Below are 23462 nucleotides of genomic sequence, written 5' to 3' on the forward strand. Positions count from 1 at the left end.
CCCCCGCGGCGCCGACCATCTCGCCCCGGGGGGAGGGCAGGCGGGAGGAGCCATTGCTGGGGGGGGGGGCGGCGGGGTGCAGCCCCTCTGTGACACCCCAAAATCCGCCCGGGACACTGAGGCAACGCCGGAGGTGTCCCCAAATTAGCCTCGCACCTCCAGGGGCACCCGGGCTGGGCTCCCGCAGCCCCCCAGCACCAGCACCGGCACCCACCGGACTTCATTTTCCCATCCTGGCCCATTTTGGGGAGAATCACCCCAAAAAAATAAAGGAACGCTGCCCCCACGCCTTGTACCCGCAGGATTTTGGCAAATCCCATGTCCCACACCGCCACTGTCGGGGGTGACCCTCCCCCAGGACACGGGGACCCCGGGGGTGCTGTGGCTGTAGGGCATCACTGAGAGCTCAGCTCCTGATACATTCTGTTTTCCTGGTGATAAATATTATTTTCCAGGCGATAAATATTATTTTCCAGGCAATAAATACTGTTTTTCAGGCAATAAATACTGTTTTCCAGGCACTGCCCAGCCCATGGAGTGTCTGCCGCCGCCGCCTGCGATGAAAAGCCATCAGGGAAGATGTAACTAGGGGCAAAAAGAGGAAATAAAGCAGGTGGGGACTGACTGGGGCGATGCTGAGCTGTGAACACGGGACAAATAGGGAGAGGGAAAATGATGAAGGTGGAGCAAATCGCCCCATCGTCCCTGGGAGTGCATTTTCCTGCAGGAACGGGGGGCTTCATGGGATGCTGGTGGTGCCACTGCGAGCCCACGCTGGGTTTTCACCTGGAGCAAGGCAAGCACCCCCTGGGGAAACCCAGGAAATCCTTCCCACCTACAGGTGGAAAGCCTGTGCAGGTTTAAAACCTACGCAACTCGCCCCCAGGCACACCCAACCCAAACGTTTGGGTTTGGGGAATTAAACACATCCTTGGGGTGGTTTGGGGGGCTCCCCCCCTGCTGCAACACAGGGCTGCTGCTGGAGAGGCCAGAGGGAAGCAGCGCCACACAAATGTCACCCAAAACCCCAAAATCTCACGTACTGAGTACGAAGAAAGGCTTTTTGTGCCTCCTCGTGCGTCTGGAAATGCCACCATAGAGCTTGGTGTCCCCAAGGAGGGTGAATCCCGACCCTCCTGGCTTCGTTCCCTCGGTGAGGGCGCAAACACCTCTCACAAGCCCTGCTCAGGCAAAAAATGCACCCGCAGTGCCCCACCATCGTCACCCTGCCCGTGGGGGCTCCCCCAGTGCTGCAGAGCCCACGGTGCAGCCCCCAGCCCCCCCGGCCCACCTCCCACTGCCACCAGCACCGCAAATCCCTTCTCTTGTCCCAAAGCACGATCCTGGTGGGTTACTGTTAGCCACGTGGCTACCGCCATCCTGGGAGGCTAGCCACGAGATGCCTCCAGCTCTCGCCAGAGCAGTTTACTTCATGGTCCTCATCTGCATTTCAGCTGAAAACATGAAATTGAAACCCGAGGGGCTCGGGTGTCACCACAGCTGTGCCGCGCTTGGGGCCTGCTGGCAGGGAGAGCTCCGGGCTTGGGGCCGCTCGCCCAGCTGGCAGCGAACATCAGCCGGGCCACGGGGGGGCTGGTGACAGCTCGATTTTTCACGCCGGCTCTGGTTATGGTGGCAGCCATCTCGAAGCATCGCCAGCACCACCCTGGCTTCGTAAACCAAACCGTGCTCCAGAAAGGTCGAGTTGCAGGGCCCCATGCCAGGGCTGTGGGCCCCCCCACGGCCCCCAGGGACATTAAGGTGCTCGGGCAGTGCAGGATGAAAGGGAGCTGTTCCCACCTGCTGTCCATCCCGTGTCCCAGAAGGAACATGGGATCGGAAGTGTGGTTCCTGCCTGTGCGGGGTGAGGGGCAGCGGGAGGGGAGGGGGTGAGCCCCTGGCCTCTGCTGAGCTCGAGGGGGCACGAGGAGAAAGGAAAGTTGGTGACAAGTGCACAGAGCAAACAAGACATGGCAGAGAGAAACATCTGCTGGAGAAGGGACTTTGACTAATCCTGGAAAAAAAAAAAAGCCAGAAATTGTTGTTCACAAGTGCACGGCGGTAGAAACATTGCAAATAATCCGATCCGAGCTGCAAAGCAGATGTCAGGCAATAAGCAGCGGTGAGGAATGTGATGTATGAAGCAATTTATAACATGGAAGGTGCACATCCTGCCTTGTGGCTGCCACCCACCAAAAGCGGGCGCCCTCCCACCCCACACGCTGGGCACCCTCGCCCCACGGGGCAGCCCCAGCCCCGTGGCCCCGTTTGCCCTGCCCTTTGCCCCCCCCGCGGTGCCCCCCACGCCCCTGCAGACGCCACTGGTGCTGCAGCAGGCGCTGTGCCCGGCGCCTCCACCGCCCGCGGGGACAAAGCTGCTTTGTGCAGGGCTGGCTGGGCATTTCCAAGCCTCGTGCCCACACCACGCTCCCAGGCTTTCCCCCCGCACCCCAGGGAACAGGGACCCCCTGCTTTGCTCTCAGGGGGCAGGGAGGAAGGCAGAGGCACACGGGGACAGGGCACGACGCTGGTTATACCTCCCTGGTGAACTCCACCACCTCTGCCAGTTCCTTGAGCTTCCTCCCAGAGCATCCCGTCCCTCCCAAACCCCTCACCCCACAGGGAGGGACCCTCCCAAGGCCACCCAGGCACGGAGAGAAGCGCTGGCTGGGGTAGGAGCAGGGCAGCGCACGCAGAGCCTGGCGAGGCTCAGTCCCACTGTCCCTCCTCCTCCAAGAAGTCACGGCTCCCCAGGAGATCTCCCAGGCACTTTATTCACTCAGCAGCCAACAGCCATCATAGCCATAAAGGGAAAAACAAACAAAAAAAAACAAAAAAAAACTACGGCCAGGGCAGCTGAGAAGCCTCACGGCTGCTCCCTTCGCAGGGTATGAGATGCAGGTTGGGGCTGTTAGTTTCTCCAAGCCATCTCCAGTCCTAATTGTGGCCTGGAGGCACCAACATCCTTGTGGAAGGTCTTCCAAGTCAGCCTTCGGTTAACAGATCCTCTCTGTTGTATTGTCGGAGCAGCTGAGAAATGCCCCCCTGCTCAAACCCCCACCAACCCCTCCCGAACGAGCCCCCAAGCAGTTAGCGCAGAAATTCAACGCACAGAGAACACAAATTGGGCAGGAGCAGCTGGCGGGGAAGGAAAGGGAACCACCTGAAGGAGACAAAGCCTTGGGTTTTGCAAATGGGGCACAATTCCTTTCACCAGGTGCTATTTTCACATCCCTTTGCTCCTGCCTTGCCTCTACAAGAGCCCCACCACAGCTCCCCTCCTCGTGAAGCAGCATCAAGCCATGAAAAGAGGCAGCAACCAAGCAAGTCTCACGGCACAGGCTAGCCCTGTCCTTGCTCACGAAGGACCCTGGCCTCTGGGACCTGCAAACCCCTGGCACGCAGAGCCAGACTCATCCCAAGCCTTGTCCTTCCAGGGCTTCCCTCCCCGTGCCTCTGCTTCCCTAGCTGGGAAAGGGAGCCCCCAGGGAACGGCACCAAAAGCGTGGGGGCTCTGGGGTTAGTGGCGTGCTCTCCCCCGTCCGCCCCCCACCCCAAAATCCCCTGTGACTGTGAGCAGCCCTCGGCAGGGGTGGGAAAGGAGTCCTGCTGGATTGACCCCCCCCTGCTAAACCCTAACCAGACCCAGGCTCCCTGCTACCCATGCGGCCATCATTGGCCCTCGGCCAGGCCAGGGGCTGAGCCGGTGCCGGTGCCGGGCCGGGCGAGCTGCCGCAGGTCCCTCACGGACCTCACGGCCCACTGGGCCAGCTCCCGCAGCACCCCCAGGCCCCGCAGCTTCTGCTCGAAGAGGCTGAGGCGAGGGGGCGCGGGGGGCCCGTCCCCTTCGTCGCCGGGGGGCCCGCGGCTCTCCAGCTCCAGCAGCTCCTCGAGGTGGTAGGCGAAGGCCGAGACTTGCAGCAGGACGGCCGCCAGCGCCCGGCCCAGCGCGGCGTCGGCGTCGCCCAGCTGCTCCCGCTGCTCCTCCAGCATCTGGGCCAGCAGCGTGCGGAAGGCCCGGTACGCCGCCAGGTTGTCCAGGAGCCGCTGGGTCCCCGTCTGCTCGCTCCAGTGCTCCGCTGCCGCCGCCGGCACCCCCTCCACCGCCGCCACGCTGATCGAGGCATCCAAGCCCTGCCGTTCCACCTGCACGGGGAAAAAAACAGCCGGGGCTCAGTGGTGCCGGGAGAAACGGGGACCCTCAGCAGCCCCCCGCCGCTGCCCCCAGCCGTGGTGCATGCCAAGGTGATTTTGGGCACAGGGGCAGATGCTGAGAGGCAGGGGATCACCCAAGCATCAGTCCACAGGGTTGAGACCCCAAGGCCGAGGCGTCGGCAGCATTTCGTCCCACAGCTCAGCAGCTCGGCCGCGTGCCAGAGGCCCCGTGCCCCGTCACAGCCGCCCGGCGTCAGACCCAGACCCCGCTGGCAGCAGCCTCGGGGCGCGGGCAGAGATGAACTCACGTAGATGTCCAGGAGGTCGGCGACGTCCGAACGCATCTTCCTGGCCAGGCGGATGCCGCGGCTGCACAAGTCGCGGCGCCGGAGGGTGGTGGCCGAGGGGGTGTCTGCTGCTGCCATGGCCCAGGCGGTCGTCCCGGGCTCCGGGCTCACGGCGCGGCGCCCGCCTGGCCCGGGAAGGACAATCCCGTGCTGAGCTGGTGCATTCCAGCCGGGAGCTCTGCTCACGCGTCCGCTGGCCCGGCTCTCCCCCTCTTCCGCGCCTGGGGCCTGGCACGACGCTGCAAATTCCCGCCTCTGGGATCAACAGCGACAGATTATTTCCCTAATTCCCCCCACGCTTTGCCACTCTTTAAGCCTATTGCCCGGAACAGGCTCGCCCAGCAGCAGCAGGAGGTTCTCCCAGCCCCGGCTCAGACCCTCTCCAGCCTCCCCGCAGCAAAATGAGCACCGGGCTGAGCCCCCGGCCCCGGCCCCATTCCCCCTACTCAGGCCGGAGCGCAGGAAACCACTGCCGGGAAGAGGCGAGCAAAGCCGGGACGTTGCTCAACAGCTGAGCGGGGACTGCAGCCTGGGGCCTGAGCAGGGCACAGGGGACACGGGGACGCCCGGCCCCAGCTGTGGGATGGGGTGCTCTTCATCCCAAAGCCCTCAGGGCTGCACCCCAATGCCCTCGGAGCTTTAGGGTCCTGCCTGCTGCCCTCTTCTTGCTGCGTGGCCCCCCCAAACCCAGCCACCATTTCCTGCAGGGGCCTGCCCTGAAGCAGAGCCACGGAGTAGGAGGCCCCTGATCCACCCCCCCCCAAACACGAGCACCACACAAAAACCAGCCCTTTTTGGGTTTATTTGCTTTTTCCTCAAGATGTTTATTTCAGTTACGTGTTACCCAGATTAAGAGAAAAATGAGAGTTGAAAAGCAGCTTCCCTTTACAACCGCACCGCTATGAGCCCTGCCCTGGCTCAGGGCTACCAGGGGGACTGAGGGCCACCGGGGGGGATCTAGGGGCTAGTGGGGATGGGGGCAACCCCCAGCCCCCCCAAGGCCAGCCCAGCAGCACCGGTGCCACCTGGTGGCTACTGCAGAAAGCACTGCCAAGGCCCCTACCCCCAGCCCACCCTGCTGCAGGCCCTTGCTTCCCTCCCGGGGAGGAGAAAAAAAAATGATAATAAATAAATACAGGGGAAAATACAAAAAAAAGTTTATTGCAAACTACTACAATAATTTATTGAAGCAAACTGCATGCGAGTGAAGGAGAGACGCTGAGGGAAGGGGCAGCAGGAGGGCTGTGTCAGTTGTAGGGCATGGAAGGGGAGAGGGAAGGAGTTACACCAGTCTCTCCTGCAGCAGGGCGAGCAGGCTGTGGTTAGAGGACAGACAGGCAACCCGCCGAGACCAGAAAAAGAAAAAGCGAAGCTATGAGGGGGCGCACGGGAGGGCGAGGCAGGGATCAGAGGTCTCAAGGCCAGGAATGAGGTGGGAGGCGAGCAAGCTGCTTGATCCCGCAGCCGCTGACAACTGCGCTGCTCTGCTCGGGGCAGGCGCAGGACGAGGCAGCCTCCCTCGCCTCCCAGCCAGGTGCTGAGTGTTGCAGCACCGGTAGGGAGCGAGCTGGTGGCCCAGAAGCATTTTAGTGTCGATCTCGGAGAACAAAAGCCCAAGCTCTCCCTTTAGTTTAGTGTTCTGTGCAAGGCTCTGCCTGCTCCGCACCTCTTGGGGGGGCGGTGGCAGGGCATGAAAAGCAGCAGAGGGGCTGCAGCAAGCTGGGGGAAAATAGCAAAACCCTACTACACTGGCACATCCCCTAGGGGCAGTGGGATCCCAGGCAGGAGAGGTGTTTGCCCCCACTCACACCCACCGCCCTGGGCAGGAGACCCTCGCTGCCGGTGGGTGAAACCATCATGGTTGGGTCTGATCTTCTTTGGGCTGTGCGGTGACCCTTTAGCTAGGAAGGGGGTGTGGGGAGGGGGAAAACTAGCTGGCCACCCTAAAACTCCCCCCTGGAAATCACAACAAATTGATCCAAGCAAGAGGTTGTATCACCCCAACTAAGGAAACTGGTTTGTGTGCTTCACCACCACCCCACTGCGTGCCTGTCGTGCGTGCTGTTCCAGGAGATGCCTGCCCAGGGGTGCTGCAGCCCTCCTGCCTACCCCCAGGAGAAGCACGGGAGCCACACTCAAGGAACAGGGGATGCTCACACCCTGGATGCTCACACCAAGACGCCGGGGCTGCGAACTGCCCGAGCACAAAGCACCCCACCACCAGAAGCGTTTTGGCTTGTTCAGACACAGACTTCAACCTCAGTGGGGAAGGGAAAGGGGAAATCAGGACAAGTGACCCCGTAAAAGCTGTCAGGCTCGGGCCACAGCTGGATTTCCAGGCAGCACAGGGGACAGAGTGGGTGTTTAGAGTCAGTTTCCTGTAAAAGCTTCCAATTGAATTCCACATTTTATTGCTGTTCTCCAGACCCCAGATACCCGATTTTGCCTGGCTGCTGTTACAGACCGATTTTGCTGACCGTGCGCTTGGACAAAACACTTGGGCTCTGTTCCAAGCACGTAAACCCAACCAAAAAAAAAAAAGAGAACAAGTAAACAAACAAAAAGCCCAGGTTATTTTTCACCTCTTCCAAAAAAACACTAAGAATTCAAGGCCACTGAGTCTCCACACACAGTTTCAGAGAACAGAGCGAAAAAGATCCGAGTCTAAATACCAGACGTGTCACATCCTATGCGAGCCTCTCCGAGGGTTCAGGTCTGTCCCAGCTACGCCAGCAGGCGACACTCAAACTACAAGGCTCCGTGGAAAGCAGGGGCGTTTTGTGCCGAAGCGAGGAGCTTTGAGCACACAGCTGCACAACGCTCCCCAGAACGGAGGCAGGGAGCGAGCCGACGGCCCCTTCCTCCTCCCTCAGCCTACTGCCTTGGATAAATTCGCCTGAGACAACCGTACCCGGTCTCTGCTTCTGTATCTTTTGTCTAGACCCGGAAAGGAGAGGCAGAGGTGGATGAGGAGCACGGCATCCCCCACCAGCAAGCGGCTCACAACGGCCCTAAGTCACGAGAACAAGTTCCTGGCTAACGATGTCCTTCCCTGCGAGGCTACGGAGTCAGGGGACGCAGAAAGAGCACTTAATGCGAGGAGCTGGGAGGGAAGGAGACCAGAGCCAGCTGTTCCAGCACTCACCTCATCCTCCTGCTAAAACGCTGCCGCAAAGACTCCCACTGCAAACAGGCTCTTCTCCGGGGGCTCTCCCTCTACTCTGGAAAAGCTACGAGAGAGATCTGACTCCCGAACACTGCCTTCCCTCAGCTCTCCTCCCAGCGGCTGTCAGGATGGCACGGCATGCTCCCTGCGACTCCCTAGCGTGAAGGAGCCTCCCGGGGAACAGCCCGAACCCCTTCCACCCCCACCCACCGAGAACAGAACTAAAAAATACCGACCCTTTTTAATCAATAAATAAGGAATCTCGTTACCACAACACAAAAACGAAACATGTTCAAAGTGCAAATTACTGTCGTCAAACTGGGATGCTCCTCCTTGCCTCTCCCACGCAGGGCTCCCGTAGCCCCCGGGGCCTCTCCAAGCAAACATGATCTACGAGCCAGGGCGTTCCCTCAACTTCCTGCCAGAGACAGAGCAGAGGAGTGCGGTGAGGCCGGGGACGCGCGCTCCTCCACAGCTCGCCCTGCCGAGGGGGCCTAAAGTGCCAAGCCAACCTCCCAGCCCCAGGAAGAAGAACGAGACTGCAAGGACCAGAGTGCAGTGATGCATAGAAGTTGGGACCACGGGGCGGAAGGGAGTCCTAAGAAACTCGTCCAGAGCGCATCGAAATGCTTTCTAGTTTCCGAGTGGGGCCACGTCAAGAAAGGCATCTGCTTTGGGGCAGAGCGAAGGGTTTCGGCCATTCCCCCTCCCTCGGAGAAATCCGTCGCTCGGTCCAACTTGCTCTGGTAACGGCAGCATGTGCCCCTTTCCTACAAAGGAGCAGTGACAAGACAGAAGTGGTTGGGAGAAAGAGGACGTGCCGTGATCCACGCCGGAGGAGAGCAGACCCTTCGGTTATTTACTAGTATTTTAAGTTTTGCTTTTCTCTCTTTCAATACGCGTCTCCATTGTTTTTCCTTTTAAATACAGAGTCCGAGCTGTCCCAGCACCCACGTGCTCCCCGCCCACTAGGGTCCAGTGGAGTCTGAATCTTCGATGAGCACCTCCGTGGTGGCTCCCAGGATCTCTGTGTTCATGACCAGCCCTTCTGGGTTGGCGCTGCTGCCGCTGCCCACGAAGAGCTTGCCGTCAGCCACCAGGCTCACGCGCTCCGCCCCGCCGCAATACGTCTTGGGCATCCCGTCGGGGTTCAGCAGCAGGCAATCCGCCGGGGCAGCGCTTCCCAGGGGGTCGGGAAGAAGGGGGAGGCCCTGGCCATCGGTGGGCGGCGCGATGGCCTCGGGGTTAGTGCCCAGGATGTCAGTGCTGGTGATCAGGGCACCTGCGTTGGCAGCCAGTGCTTCAGCGATAAGCACTTCGGGGTGGCTCTTGGCTTTGTGGGCCACGACGCTGTCCTTCTTCTCGAATTTCTTGCCGCAAATGTTGCAGGAGAACTGGTAGAAGGAGTCGGCGTCGTGCTTCTTCATGTGCCAGTTCAGGGAGGCCTTCTGCCGGCAGGTGAACCCACAGATCTCACACCTGGGGAAGGGGAGAAGGGGGAGGTCACAACAAAGGGACATCGGCACGCGTCGGTGTAGACAGGGGCAAAGAGGCGGCCCAGGAAAGCAGCGGGGGCTCGTTAACATGGGATGCCACCTCGGCGCCAGCCCTTCCAGAGATATTTACAGGGGCTTACTCATGCTCCTCAGATCTGAGGCACTGCCTGAAGGAACAGGTGAGACAACAAGCAGCAATCCAAACACTCCTACAGCTGCGTGTTTAAAGGGAGCTGGGACTCCGGGAACAGGGTCCAGCCCGGCCTTCAGAGCTGCTCTCGGAGCAGTCCAAAGGCAGATATATCCACGGGTCACTCGGGAGGGTACGAGAGAGGCAGAGGTACTCACTGCAAGGGCTTCTCGCCTGTATGGATCATCCGGTGCACCGCCAAGTTATGAGAACTCTTAAATGCCCGGGCACAGTACTCGCAGATGTAATCCCTTTGATCTGAAAAGCAACACCAGTCGCAGCGTCACTCTCCTGCAGACCTGCTGGCCCTCCCCGCTCTCATGCTGTAGGCAGAGCTGCCCAGGAAGCAGCAGAACGAGAAGCGCTGGGAGGCCAGCAGACAGCAAGGGAGGAGGTGTCCCACAAGACACCACAGAAACTGATGGAGAGTTAAGGCATGATTAAGACTCTACGAGTTAATTATCCATTCTGACCAGTGCTGAAGGGTGGCAAATTAGGATAAAGCTTGGCTCGTTTTATCCCTCTACAGAACCCCTGACTGATACTTGCCAGAGGGTGAATCGAGAACTCTATAGCCCATTTCCTTTCATTTCCTTAAAAGATTGCAATCTAGAAGTGAGTAATATTCTTCCACTGCTGCAAGTCTGTACCATCTGCCTTAGCTTCACTCCCTCCTTAAGCACCGGAGGTTCCCCCCCACCCTCCCTCTGTTCCACGACCCAGGGAGGAGTTTGGATCTGTTCCCCACCTCCCTGTACCTGTGTGGTGTTTGGCATGCCGCAGGAGCTGCTTCTGGAGGCGGAAGAGCCGACCGCAGGAGGGATGGGGACACACGTATTTTTTCTTCAGCAGGTGCTGGTACTTGATGTGATGCTGAGAAAGAAGAGCGAAAGGTTGTAAGCTCTCTCTTTACACGGCTAAGACGACGGCTGAAGCACTCTGATCCCAGATGGCCCCCCTCTACAGTGACAGGCCCTGGTGCAGGAGGCCCTCCCCTGCCCTCACACGTACGCCACCAAGCAGCAGAACATCTCAGCCCACCTGCAGGTAACGCGGGTGAGCCAGGACGGTGCCGCAGCCTTCCATCTCACAGCGGACGTACTGTATCGGGGGCTTCTTCCTAAGAGACCAGTAAGGAAACGAGCAGAGAGGTCAGCTGAGAAATCCAAAGCTAAGGCAGCGCAAGATAAATGAATGTGAGTGCAGTTCAGTAACGTGAGAGCAGTTCAGTAACATGAGAGCAAGGGATCACTGCTCCAGTATTCCTGTCTGGGCTATGCTTATAGAGATTCTGGCCAAGAGGCTGCTCTGTTCCTAGAACTATCTGAGGGCTCTCACCAGAACTGAAAAAAAACCCAGAGGCAAAGCTCCCCAAAACCTTACCTTGTACGCTGCCAAGGTAGGGATCAACTCAGATGAGATTAAAAAAACGGCTGGGAAGAAATCAAACTTAACACCCACAGGGAAAAAAGGGAAAGAAAGCAGGGAAGTCAACACATGATGCTATTTTTTTTCTCCCTTTAATACAGATTTCTGTACTGTGTGAGAGAGATGCCTCTAAGACAGTTAACATCTGTGTAGGACACAGAGGAAGCAAGTCTTCAGAACCCAACTGAGTAGAGGGGTGTCACTTACCTTCTCTTGGGCAACCTCGGGCTCTTGTCATCCTTTCTTCTCCTTCCCCTCCTGTAGCAGTTACAGAGAGAATTGAAAGAGGCTTCTTTACATCAGTACTGCAGCAGCATGCTACAACACTACAGAGCTCTTCTGCAATTTTAGGCTGAAAAATAACACTGCACCCAGCAAGTCAGAATTAAACAGGCACCTGCTCTGGATCAAAGTGGCTGATGAGCTTCAAAGGAGTTTCAAACGAGTAATTACTCATGGGGTAGATGGGCAGATCCCCTAAGGAAAGCAAGTAACCAGGCCCTCATGTGAATTGTCCCTGCAATTTGCACAACCGCATCATGCAAAAGAGCAGTCCCTGTGAAACACCCTCACATTTTTGATACCTGGGTCACGCTTTTTTTTTTCTGCGTGACATTTGGTGGCTAGTGGCAGATCTCACACCACTCTGCCACTCCCGATACAGCCAAGCGAACTGCGGCTGCAAGACTAGGGCCAAACCTAGCAGTAAGAACATTTTCCCACATCGCCCACCATTCACAACCCATCAAACACCAGTGAAGAGGTACCAGGCAGCCACAGCCCAGCAGGCTGTGGTTACAAATTACCAAGTCTTCTGCCACAATAAAGCGAGGAACTGCTATTTTAAAAACCCTCTACCAGGCGTGACATGCTTCACATTTTTCTTTCAAACCTGCGACTGTCTAACCAACTTGCAGCCCTTGATTAAATTCAGACCTTTCCAGGCTGCACGTGAGCACACAAGATTCTGCTTTTATAGGTTCCTGCTGCAGACAGTTAGCAAGCTATCGCCTCATTAATGCAAGCTCTAGATAAATCAATAAAGACCAAGTTTGATGCAGATTCAGAGGAAGGCAATATTCTTGAGAAATAAATGCTTTATGTGGTTTGCTCTCACAATCCCTCTCATTTCCTAATGAATTTTTAATAAACATATAATTTTGCCCACACAGTCCAGAATTGATAGTGCCTTTTATTTCCTCTGCTCTGTTGGGCAACATTTCATACCACGTGAAACACATCAGTCTGGGAGGCTAGGAAGAAAGGGATTGATAGTCTAGCAGCTATTTTTCAGTTGTCTGAATTAACTGTAACAGCTTACACACCTGTCAAGACAAAATAAAGTCTGTGCTCTGAGCAGACCCACGTTTACATGTAAAATACAACCCCCAGCAATAGCTCTACCCCGAACAATGCGCCTGCTTGATCACACTGCTGCACCAAGACACTTAACAGCAGGCTGATGGAGTCTTTTCTAGACTGTATTGAGACATCTTTATCGATAGCGAGACCATGCCAGTAAACAAGCTGAGCAGGCACTCAGCATTCAAGCCAAGCCTTCAGAAGCTGCACAGGTTCTTATGGGCAAAAGCAGCACCAGTCCAACAACACAACCACAAGTCTCTGAAAGCTACCTTTAGGAGGAGAAAACCTTCTCCAAAATACAAACATCTGTACTTCCCTCCACAATAAATTGGTCCCGCTACAGCTTAGAAACAGCACCAGAAGTTCAAACAGAGGTGTGCAAAGCCCCGCACCGCAGGCCAGCAGAGGGAGCCACATTTGCTCCCATTTCTCACAGATGAGATCAAGTACAAAAACTTTTTTTTCCAGCCTACCTGAATGATTTTGACCCTGACACAAATCCGTTCTCTCTCTCATTTTCCAGAAGGCAAGCTTCAGAATTGAGTTCAAGTGAGAGGACAAGTATTTTGAGGCTCCACTCAAAGTACCAGTGACCAACTAGGCAATGTAAGTTTGTTCTCTTATTTTCTCCAAAATAAGGGAGAACCCAGCTGTTTTTCCTGAGCTTTGTTGTGTAAGTCCCAAACGTACTAAAATGACACTTGATGTGTACAGAGTGCTCTCCCATCCGTCTCTAGGCACACAGCAGAAGAGAACTGGCCTTCCCAGACTGGCTTTCTAACAGTCTAATAAATACATGTAAGCCTAACACACTTCAGACATCACAGCTGAAGCCTGTTTTTTTAAAAACTCTCTGAAGTATTTCACAGGATGTGGCCATATCCAGGTAGGCTGACTAAACCACAGCATTGAAAAAACTTTGCCTAAACTAAATGAAAACATTAACTCTTTTTCCTTGCCAAACACAGGCAAGACACTAGGAAGCAGCACTTCTGTAAGAACAAGAGGCTCTGCCCTATTGTCTTTCAGACCCAGAAAGGGGAAAACAACAATAAAAACCACTCTTGTACACTAGCAAGAGTGCAAAGTATATAATACACACTGGTACGTATAGCTACAGAATTTTACTCACTTCCTTGGTGGCTCTTCATCTTCATGAAACTCACTCTCTTCTTTTACCTCTACTTTAATCTCTTTCTGCTTCTCTTTTTCCTCCTTTGCCTTGCCAGCTTTTCTCCTTTGCTTTGGGGTTTCCCTACAGAGACACAAATACAGTGCATTACTCCGATGTTAAGTGGCCACCTGCATGTATTCAAAGATACCCTCATGCCCCTCTCTCCTCTTAGCCTCTTCTGAGCACCTCTGGCTGGCAGCGTCTGGTTCTTCATCGTGTTAACCCCAAGGGCTTCTCTCCTTCCACACTACTAAAAAGTAGTGTCTGCTTTTTACACAGATTTAAGCAAGAACTGGGTAGTAGTTTCTATTTTAATCAAACCCCATTTTTCTAATCAGGAAGTAGGATCAAAGAAGAACCTGACAGCCAGCAGGGCCCTAATAGCTCTAGACCACTAGAGAAAAATGGTCCCGATAGCTGTAGGGAAACAGTTCAATGGGAGCCATTCCACCTCAGCAAGTAGCACAGGTTCTCTGGGTCATATTAAGCTTGTTCAACTACGATGTCACAATTGTTCTTGGCCTACAAACAGTAAGTAGGTAATCTAATATACTTTTCTAGATGGGGCTTGTAGGTTTCATCTCTTGGATCGTCTTTGAAGGGAACTTCTTCCTCGCTGACAAGGATCTCTTCCTCATCATCGCTGCTGGGAGAAAAGGAGAACAGAGGAGCTTAGCGGCAACAACTTCAGCACTACTGCAGGAATATTCATGCACCACCCCACAGGATGGGAACGACACTTTTACACTGCATTTTTTCATCCCACGTGACTGGGGAAAGCTAACAGCTTGCACTGACTAAGGAGCATAATGACAGCCAAAGCAGACAGGCGAAGCAGAGCAGCCCCTTCTTGTGAGCCCAACCAATTACAGCACCTGCTGCAGAAGGAATAAAGCTACAAGGTGAGATGCCCACCCCCCTACCAAATACATTTCAACCATACTTCCTGACACCTGCAGTCCATCAGCAACCCAAAACAAAAATATGAAGGGTCAGGACTGCATGAGAACAACTTCTACTCTTCCCACAGACCCTGTCACAAGCATTTGAAAAGCTTGAGATTGTATTTTTCCCCCTTCTTGACATTAAATATGAAGAAATACCACAAAGCAAGAGCTTCCTACCTGATTCCAGCTGGAGACTGATGCTCTTCTGTGACCTCTGAAAGGAAAAGTCACCAGTAAAAGTTTCAACCTGTGATCTCTGCAGTGAGCTCATCTGTCTCGAGATACCTCCACCAACACTCAGCGCCAGGAGCACCGGTGGCAGAAGGTGCTCGTGACACAGAAGCACCACGCCTGTACCAGCCACGTACAGCTCCCCAAGTTACACCCACGTGCAGCTCCCTTCAGAGGTCCCCAGGATCCACCTGTCTTCAGGCACCGCCTACCTTCCGTGCCAGGGCTGCCCACGTACCGTACTCGAGCTGGTCCACGTTTGGTTCTGACTTGCAGACGAGCTGCAGGGAGCCGGTCTTGGACCTGGAGGCACGCAAGTTCTCGGTGTCGCGCTGGCGGGCCGCGGCGGCCGACCTGCTGCTGCGCCAGCTTCTGCTGGGCCGGGCTGTGCTGGCAGCGGAGTCATGGCTGAGGAGGCTGGAAACCTCCTCCTCTTCCTTCTCTTCTTTGGGATCTGAAACACACGTTGCAATCTCGTTAGTGCTAATAGGAATAAAGGTAAACCCCACGGTTGTTTCACGCCCCTTGCACAGTGTGGAACAGCACAGCCTCCAACTGCCTCTGAGTAAAAGGCACAAATATTTAAAAATAGCTCACATTTGCCTCTGATAAAGGCGTGTAGGATGATTATTTGCTGGCTCCGATCTCCCCTGAGCAACACAGACATTTGTAAACCTCAGCAACTGTTTAATGACAGACTGGTTTCAAAATTGGTCTGTATTAAGAGTTGTGTTTGGAGAATCCCCCAAACACGTATTTAACCCGAAACGTACACCTGGTAATAATCCAGAGGAATCCAAACTGGATGTTTCTGATCTCGTGCTAGAGCAAGAAGCATCACAAGTACCGCTAGCCTGAGGTCTCTGCACTCAGTTATGGCTTCTGCAGGTGGTTTCTTTTTGGCTGACCTCCAGATATGCTTTGGCAAGATAACAGAGCTGCCTAAAACGTATACGTGAGCAAGTTCATCCCTTTAAAAGCTAAGACTTCCAAGTACGGTTCACCTGATTTCACTTTCTGGTGGCTGCTGGAACACCAGGCCTTGATGAACTCAAATGCTTTTTGATATTTCACCAACGACGTGCTAAGGAAATCCATCCCAAGCAGCTGGCTAGGCTCGGTACTCCAGGTTCGTCTCTGCATTAGCACACCAAGCACCTGCAGTGAGGCACAGGGCCTGTGCTCTAGCCTCAGCTCTGACTCCTTTTTTACCTAAATCCCTTTCCACAACTGTCTGGTTTCGGGGGGATTGTGCTGCCCAAGCACCAGCCAGCAGTACACCTATGCTCAGGAACTTTCCAAGCACCTGCTTGCAAATGCAGGGCACAGTTCTCTAAGGACGGGCTGGGGAGCAGCCCTGGTGAGGAGTAAATCCCCAAAACCAGGCTCCCCGAAGCACGCAGCAGGGAGATGAGGTCATAGGCTGAGACAGGCGGGTTTGTCAGGACACAGGAAAAGCGGTTTTCCCCAAGAGGACAGTCAAGGGCTGGAAGAGGGGCTTGGAAGCACGGCTGTGTGACCTCCATGCTGCTGTGTGACCTCCATGCTTGGAGGGCTTCAAGACCTGGATGGAAAAAGCCCCTGAGCAACAGGATGGGAACTCCAGGTTGAACCCAGGACCAGAGAGCTGCAGAGGGACCCTCCCACCTAAATTCTTTGGTTTTGCTTCAAACCTTTTGAATTTAACTTCCAGCATGTTGTTCGGTATTCAGCCCTTATTAACTGAGCTGGAATCACCAACCTCTGAAAAAGCAGGAGGAATATAGGATACAAGGCCTCACAAGTTCATTGTAAAACAGCAACCAAGTCTGATGCCTTACACGTACGCAGCCAAGTCCATCATCAAAGCATAAATTACAACCAGGAAACCAAAAAAGGTGTATGGATCTCATAAAACAGAGTTCATGTTGGTTTCAATCCTAATTGTGATCATCCTCAGTTTTGAATGGCAAATCAAACTCAAAACCACTTTGAAACCATTCTCTAGGAGTTTTCCCATCAAGCACTACCACTCTACCAACATTAACACACTGCTGCTCTCAAAAAGATGGCTATTCCCTTGGAAGATCTTTCATTTGGTGACTTCTTGGTAAGAGCTAGTATTTTATAGTTCACACTTACGGAGTTGAAGCAGACCTCCCTCAGAATATATTTCTACAAAGTACACCTGAGGCACCACTCATCTAGCAACTTGGCTTCGTTTCTCTGAAGTCAACGTGTTTAATATTAAAGCCTTTCCTCATGACTTCTCATTTTTACTTTTACATCTACTTCAGTACTGTCTACAAGTTGTTGGTTTTGTTTTTACATGCTGTGTTTTCTTGGAGGCACGTAAGTATTCACAGGTCTGAGCAGCACTGAATACTTCCTGTGCACCAGAACCTGTAAAGCAGTATGGAGTTATATACTCACATCTGCATCCAGGTCAGGGATCGTGGCTGTCCTCGTCTCTGTCATCCGTAAGAGATGCCCACGTCTCCCAATTACCTATACCTTGCAGTAGTTAACCTTACAGCTATTTTCAGTCTTGTCTTGGGTACCACACTTCATCTGGTTGAGCCTAGGCCCTGTGGATGAATACTGCGCTGCCCCACTCCTCCCACAAACATGCCTGCACTAAAACCCACGTGCTCCTCAGTTCACAGGGTTTGGCTAATCACAGAAAGGAGCAAGATAAGATAAATGGAGTGAGTGTTGTTACTACAGCTAATCAGGCTCCGTTCTTTCTGAAAAGGAAGATACTGCTCTAGTGCCTTGAGACTGAAACAAAGAAAACCTTAAATTAGAAAGGCTGCAGTTGATTCTGCACTTAGAAGTGGTGGAAGTGGTGCAAGTGTCAACAGCAGTGCTGGACACCAGGCCATACGAACTCAGACCACAGGAGAAGGAAAGGGTACACAAGACAATACCAAGGCGCCCCCAGTGAGAAGCACAAAAAAGCAAGGAGCATTTGCTTGCCGCATCAGCTGTTGCAAAACCAATTACATGCTTCCCTTTTGGCAGGACCTGCTGGCCAGTCAGCACATGCAATCCCAGTTAAGACGCAGCACTGCTGTCTTCTGCCCAAATCACGGGGCAAGAGGGGCAACAGAAGCTCTGAGCTGGCAGAACTCACCGGCCACGAAACGCCCCTGCACTCACGCTCCCCTGCAGTCCCTCCCATGCCGATACTATCTGCCTCCTCCAGCTGCCTCTGCAGGAGTCAGTTGCAGGCTGGGTGGGTGCCAGCACCTTACAGGAAGCCAGTCAAGAGATACGGGGAAAAATCCACTTCTTGAAATCCTACCAGTCCTTTTGATCCTTTGGTCAAACCCTGGAGTTTCTCCTACCTTGAGCTCTCCCTTAACTAAGTAACTTTGTGATAAAAGCAGCTGTCATTCTGGGGTAGTTCTGTTCATCCTGGGGTAGTTGCACCATCCTTCCCAGTTGCCTTTCAGCGAACAGTGTCCAGGGCAGAAAACACATCGTAGTGAGGGAGGTACATTAACGTGAGAGTCAAACACCCTTTAACCCTAAAGTTTGTGAATGAAACACCCATCAGTGAGAGAAGGGAAAAAGAGAAGGAGACCTGGGAGGAAATTAGGTGCAAAGCTGTAGCTCTGTTGTAGCAGCTTGGGTTACCAAAAGCACAGACTCTGGGCACTGTTACACTTCTCTACCAGAGCTTACCCAGTAGCATTCCGTTCTCACTCAGCGTGCCGGGCATCCCAGCGTCCCACACCATTCATACATATAAATATAAAAGATTTATATCCTCAAGTTTGCCCTCCGCCTTCCACTCCTGGCAATAAGTTCACCCTTACAAGCCTCCGCTCCTCCCCGTACCAGAAACCCACCTCACAAGCAGGATACTCTCAGGAAGCAACAGAGCAGCTCTCAGGCTTCCTTGTGCCTCCTTTCTTGCTTCACCTTACAGCCATGTCACTCCCCGACCCCACAGCATTTGCTTTACAGGCGAATCTTCCCAGCAGCAGGTGCTTACTGCCTTGGTTTTTATAATCACTGCATGCAGCAAGCGTTAAGAGCGTGCCTGTGTCAAGGACCGGAGCGGTGAGCACACGCATCCCACAGCCTGACCTTCCTCCTGGGCGCTGAAGGAACGCAGCGCCGCCCAGGGACGTGCCGTCCTCGGGTTTTGCCGGGGACGAAGGACGTCAGCCCCTGGAAGCAGCGCTTCTTGCTCACCCCTGTCGCGTGCTGCACGTCTCCCAGCGCTGCACAAGCCAGCCTTCTGTAGCAGAGGTACCGCGCGTTGCTGCCTACCGGCTCTGCCCGACCGGCACCTGAAAATCCACTCGATTACACCCAGAAATGGGAGCTGCTGGTACTCCGCATCGGCTTTTCTCAGCCACACTTGTTCAGATGTTCAAGCTTTTATTCACCAGCCTCCTGTAAGGCTGCAGCAATAAAATATTAACCTTTCTTTAGACAAAGAAGTTAAGGGAAAAGAATATACTATGAATTATTGGGTTTCAAGCCGACTGGTATAAAAGCAACTGTATCACAACATGTATACATCTCTGACCGCAGCTTTAATTTAACATAGAAAATGTATTTTATATGTTTAATGCCCCACGTTGTGATGGCACAACCAACAAACAAGTCGGAAAAAAAATCCTAGTGTAAGTCCCTGTCTGAATAGCTTTTTCCCCTCTAAAATATCTGTAAAATTCCGTGTATGGGACACAGGAAAATCCTCATAGGAGTCAAAGTAGGCTCGGGCAGCCTGAGCTGTTTAAATTCAGCACATTTTTAGAAGGCTTGATTATAAGTCATGTCATCTCTTTCAAAACAGTGACAAACGCCTCAAGAAAAGCAGTCATTACCAAAGAAGCGTGAAGCTTTAAGAACACAAATAGCGAGGTATAATACGAATTATCTATCCTACAACACAGCCTTCTACAATTCGAGCCTGAAAGTTTTCCGTCTCTTCTGAATTTGCAGACTTGTGTTGTTTCTCTAACAGTTAGAAGCAGGCTGCTAGGGAGCAGCCTTGTCTTCCCCACACCATTCCACAGTCCTTGAAGAAATGCTCTCTGGCTTCCCCTTCAGCACAGCCCGAAAGCCGGTGTGATGGGAGAACAGCTAAAATACCAGCCACCCACAAATTGCATTACAGTAGCCTCATACCGGCAGAGCAGAAAAAGAAATCGCGAGGAACAGATCACCAAGACAGCTTCCAAACGTGGGAACACCCAACAACCGCGTCCCCCTCCCAGCTCCTCCCAAGGCCCGCTCTCTGCGCCCGCACAGCGAAGGAACGCGCAGATTGTGCTGGCATCGCCCTCCAGCCCGTGCTGGCCTCACGCTTTCGGTTCTCAGCAGCGGGGGAATCCCACGTGAGCCTCCACGTGTTAAAGCTGCGCCCACGAGTGTCAAACAGGGAGCTACAAAAAGCCTCTGGACAGCTGACTCCACGCACCTCACCTCTCCCCTTCTCTACCTCTCAAACTCTTTACTTTTTTTCACTAAAAAAGGAGGGTTAGAGTCAGAATCTAGTTAGGCTGTAAAATTGTATCTGAGAAGCGGGTTTGGTTGGACTGCTACCACAACGTAAAGAGCCACGGTAAGCACCTGATTTTCAATTCAGTGAGAGAAGGACATGGAATATATTCATTAAATCTATATTCCAGTAATTATTCAGGCCTAAGAGAAACGAGAATTATTTCCACGGGAGCACACGGCATCGTAGAAAGTCAAACGTGACTTATACAGCTGTATGAATCCATTTTTAAGCGGAGACTAAACGTCATACTTATATCACCAATATTTTCTAGGAGCACACGAAGGAAATATTGCAATTGCATGACTAAGCAGGCCGGGCAGGAAACGCTATCGGTACGCTGACTTTGCAGCGGCCGCGGCACACACCAGCAGGGCACAGCCGCACGCCAGCTCTGACACAACACACCTTCGACTTTACCCTTCCAGTAATCTTCCCATGGGGCCTGCGCAGACGGACCTTTGCGCCCTGCTCTGCGGCCAACGAGCAGAAAACCCGCTGATCCCACGGCACCGCGCGAAGGAGCACAAACCTTGGCGACTTGCTCTGCTGTCACGGCAGCTCGGTTATGACCGACGGCACAAATCGGCTGGCGTCACAGCCATCGCCTCTGGGCTTTCTTCACTGAGAGCAGCAGCGGTGATTTTACTTCGAAATATAATGTATAAGACCACAGATCTTACTGGACAAGCTTTGGTGCAACAGGTTTTCCATCTCCAGCAGATGCTCGGGATGTCACGGTGCGCCTCACTCGCACAAACTGCTCGCCCAGCATGCAGACACCAACAGCAACTGCTGAGCTCGAGCAAATTGAATGTTCTAAACTGGATATAAAACTTTGTAATAAAGGACAGCAGCATAATGCAAATTGCCACGGAAGGAGAATTAATTCCATGTCAGAGCGCAAGCCGGTAAATGCAAACACTAAATTCCCAGTCTTCACCAGACCCACCCAGCACTTTTACTGTGACGCCGGTTTGCACACAAAGGTTCATGGCATCTATTTTGGCTGCGAGTTTAACAATAATAACAACGACTTGAGAAATTTAATAAATGTTTTTCTTCATCTCGCGTTCAAGGACAAGTGAATCTCTCCGAGGCCAAAGTTTAAGAAGGCACTCTCCTAAACAGAGGCCAAACTTAGGAAATAGCAGACAGACATCTGCCACTTCCACCAGTGTCATGAGAAACCAGGGTAAAAATGGGATGATTCAGCAAGGTAAACGTTTCCACTTACAGGTATTGAAAACAATGGGAATCACCGTTAAAATATTTCAAGATAGCACTACTTTGTACGCATATTAAGTGGCAATGCCATGCCTTTTTTTTTTTTAAACACATTCCAGCAAAGCTCAACCTAGAAGGATGAAGTTTTTACTTGGTAGAAGGATGGACAGAGTATTGTAAACAGCAAGCACATATATGTTTGTAGGGTCTGAGCTCAACACACGTTGCTCAATTCTATTTTGGTCTGCAAAAATACACCTCACCAACTAGATTTCAACGCCCGAGCTGAAAAAAGTTATAGACTTGTAGGAATAAAGTCAAAGAGTTATAGAATTACAAGAACAAAAGCGACCTGTAAAGTCCGGACACAAAAGCCAGCAAACAACAACTGAGCAGCTCCAGCAGAAAAGATGAATTAACTTGCACAGGTCTATGATTTTCCTTGCTATTTCATCCTCTGTTACGATTCCCCATACCAGATCAAAACCAACACTGCACAAAACCTATTTATTTATGGGGGGGTAGGGGGGGAGGTAAGTGTTTCAGAAGTCACTGGGTAAGTAGCAAGGCCCTCTAATATTTTTCTACAGAAAGCTGTTACGTAGACAAACAGAACTCACAGTGGAAAAAAGTAAGTTCTGCTCCTGGCCACTGTTCCCCGTGGTTAAGGCCTTCTTGATGAGACTCGTTAAGCCACTCCCATCTCTCTCCCCCAATTTCTATCTCACCCCTAAGGGATGAGGCATAAGGCACACGGCATAAGATTCACCACCCGCTCAGTACCGCGAGGCTACAAAAGGACAAGTGTAAATATTTGAGTACTCTCATTTCCATACACCTTCCAGATGTCCCTTGAGCACACACACCTGTACTCCTGACAGCAGCAGAAGAGATGCGAGCACGGATTTTACTAGCTGCTCGAGAGCTGTCAAACCGCGGCACCGTATGGTCTCAGCTTCTGATAGCGAAGTAACACCCTAGTGGTTATTTGGAATAAAGTTTTTGCAAGTCGGGCACATGTAAGCCTCATTGGCAGCTTGCTGCAGTTCCACAATCTTGGGAGAGACCTTGGAAAGAACCCGCACGTCACCAAGCAACAGAGCTTTCCCTGGAAGGGCGATTCAGCAGATGTTTGGCTACCTTCATGGGAAAGCCCTGACTTTCTGGACGGAATACAACTGCATGAACAAGCATCGAGCCCTTACCTTTACCAGCTGCTTTATCCGTGCACCTGAAAAAAATACAAGAGGTAACCGTAAGAGGGAGCTCCTACTGCGGGGCAGCAGAAACAATAAGGTGTGTTAGATGAAGATGTTCTCAAAAGGCTGTTTCCAGCCCCTCATACCAACGCGGGTTAGTTCATCTGGAGGAAGCTGAAGCCAACTGAGGCTTATACCAACGGGGACTGCTTCACCCAGAGGAAGTTAAGCTGCGGGATAACAGCACAGCAACAAGCCCCAGCCCTACCCACGTTGGTCACACCCACACCCCAGGGACCCCGCGGTCAGGGGGGCACAGGAGAGCCCTGATACCGAGGGTTGGGGGGTTGCACGGACACCCAGCCGGCTGCCAGCCCCCAAACCCATCAGGGCGGGGCTGCAGCCACCCCCCTGCGGGAGAGCGGCCCCAGCACACCCCTGCCTCGGGGCCCGTGGGCACGAGGCAGGGGAAGGGTGCACGGGGAGGGGGCGGTGACCCCGGGGGGTGGTCCCAGGAGGAGACCGAGGGGTAACGGGAGGCTGCCGGTGCCGGTGCCGGTACTCACCCGAGGCGGGGGGCGCCCTTCCTGGCTGCAGGCGGCGGCTCGGCGGCGGGCTGCTCGGCGGCGGCGGCTGCTCCTCGGGCGCCGGGGCTGCTGCGGCGGCGCCGGGGATACTCGGCCTTACGGCGGCGGGAGGCGGCGGCTGCCCCCGAAGCCGAAGCGGCGGCGGCGGAGGCTCGGCCCCGCTCGCGGCCGCCCCGCAGCACGCGGCTGCCCCCGGAGTCCTCGCCGGGCTCGGGGGCGGGCGCGGGGCGGCGGCGGCCGGGGGGTGCGGCTGGCGGGCCGTGCCCGGGGGTCCCCTCCTCGCCGCCCGCCGGCATCGGGCCGGGGAGCGGAGTGGCTGCGGCGGCCGCCCCGCGCTGCTTCCCGCCCCGCCGCCACGCCCCCTCGGCGGCCTCGCCCAATCGCCGCCCTCCTCCCCGCCTCCGCGCCGCCAATCGGAAGGCGGTGCGAAGCCCGAGCCCCGCCTCC

General features: G+C 53.9%; 2 protein-coding genes across 3 annotated transcripts; both read right to left on the minus strand.

Annotated features, from left to right (window-relative positions):
• Positions 1 to 2755: 2755 nt before the first annotated feature.
• CNTF (ciliary neurotrophic factor) lies at positions 2756 to 7785 on the minus strand. Its single transcript, XM_080592477.1, has 3 exons — positions 7648 to 7785; positions 4464 to 4757; positions 2756 to 4146 (listed from the first exon to the last, which is right to left on the minus strand). The coding sequence occupies exons 2-3, from the start codon at positions 4578 to 4580 to the stop codon at positions 3673 to 3675; spliced, it is 591 nt and encodes a 196-aa protein (XP_080448603.1). The 5' UTR covers positions 4581 to 4757; positions 7648 to 7785; the 3' UTR covers positions 2756 to 3672.
• ZFP91 (ZFP91 zinc finger protein, atypical E3 ubiquitin ligase) lies at positions 5302 to 23462 on the minus strand. Of its 2 annotated transcripts, none has more exons than XM_080592463.1 (11): positions 22995 to 23462; positions 22435 to 22460; positions 14738 to 14953; positions 14446 to 14482; positions 13875 to 13967; positions 13280 to 13402; positions 10990 to 11040; positions 10396 to 10474; positions 10113 to 10227; positions 9513 to 9612; positions 5302 to 9147 (listed from the first exon to the last, which is right to left on the minus strand). In XM_080592463.1, exons 1-11 carry the CDS (start codon positions 23309 to 23311, stop codon positions 8637 to 8639), a joined length of 1668 nt encoding a protein of 555 aa, XP_080448589.1. In that variant the 5' UTR covers positions 23312 to 23462; the 3' UTR covers positions 5302 to 8636. The 2 variants fall into 2 exon arrangements, with proteins under 2 accessions (XP_080448589.1, XP_080448590.1); XM_080592464.1 differs by having other exon boundaries at positions 13875 to 13964; positions 22995 to 23458.

The sequence above is a fragment of the Anser brachyrhynchus genome (assembly GCF_964034855.1).
Source record: "Anser brachyrhynchus genome assembly, chromosome: 5".
In the NCBI taxonomy this organism is placed as follows: domain Eukaryota; kingdom Metazoa; phylum Chordata; class Aves; order Anseriformes; family Anatidae; genus Anser; species Anser brachyrhynchus.

Bases quoted from the DNA above. Each gene is read 5' to 3' on its own strand.
- CNTF (XM_080592477.1), bottom strand. From the start codon at position 4,580: ATGGCAGCAGCAGACACCCCCTCGGCCACCACCCTCCGGCGCCGCGAC. The intron at 4,147-4,463 runs GTGAGTTCATCT...TTCCCCGTGCAG, and splicing joins CCGACCTCCTGGACATCTAC to GTGGAACGGCAGGGCTTGGA.
- ZFP91 (XM_080592463.1), bottom strand. From the start codon at position 23,311: ATGCCGGCGGGCGGCGAGGAGGGGACCCCCGGGCACGGCCCGCCAGCC. The intron at 14,483-14,737 runs GTACGTGGGCAG...TTTTCCTTTCAG, and splicing joins CGTGGACCAGCTCGAGTACG to AGGTCACAGAAGAGCATCAG. The intron at 11,041-13,279 runs GTGAGTAAAATT...TAACTGCTACAG, and splicing joins GATGAAGAGCCACCAAGGAA to GAGGGGAAGGAGAAGAAAGG.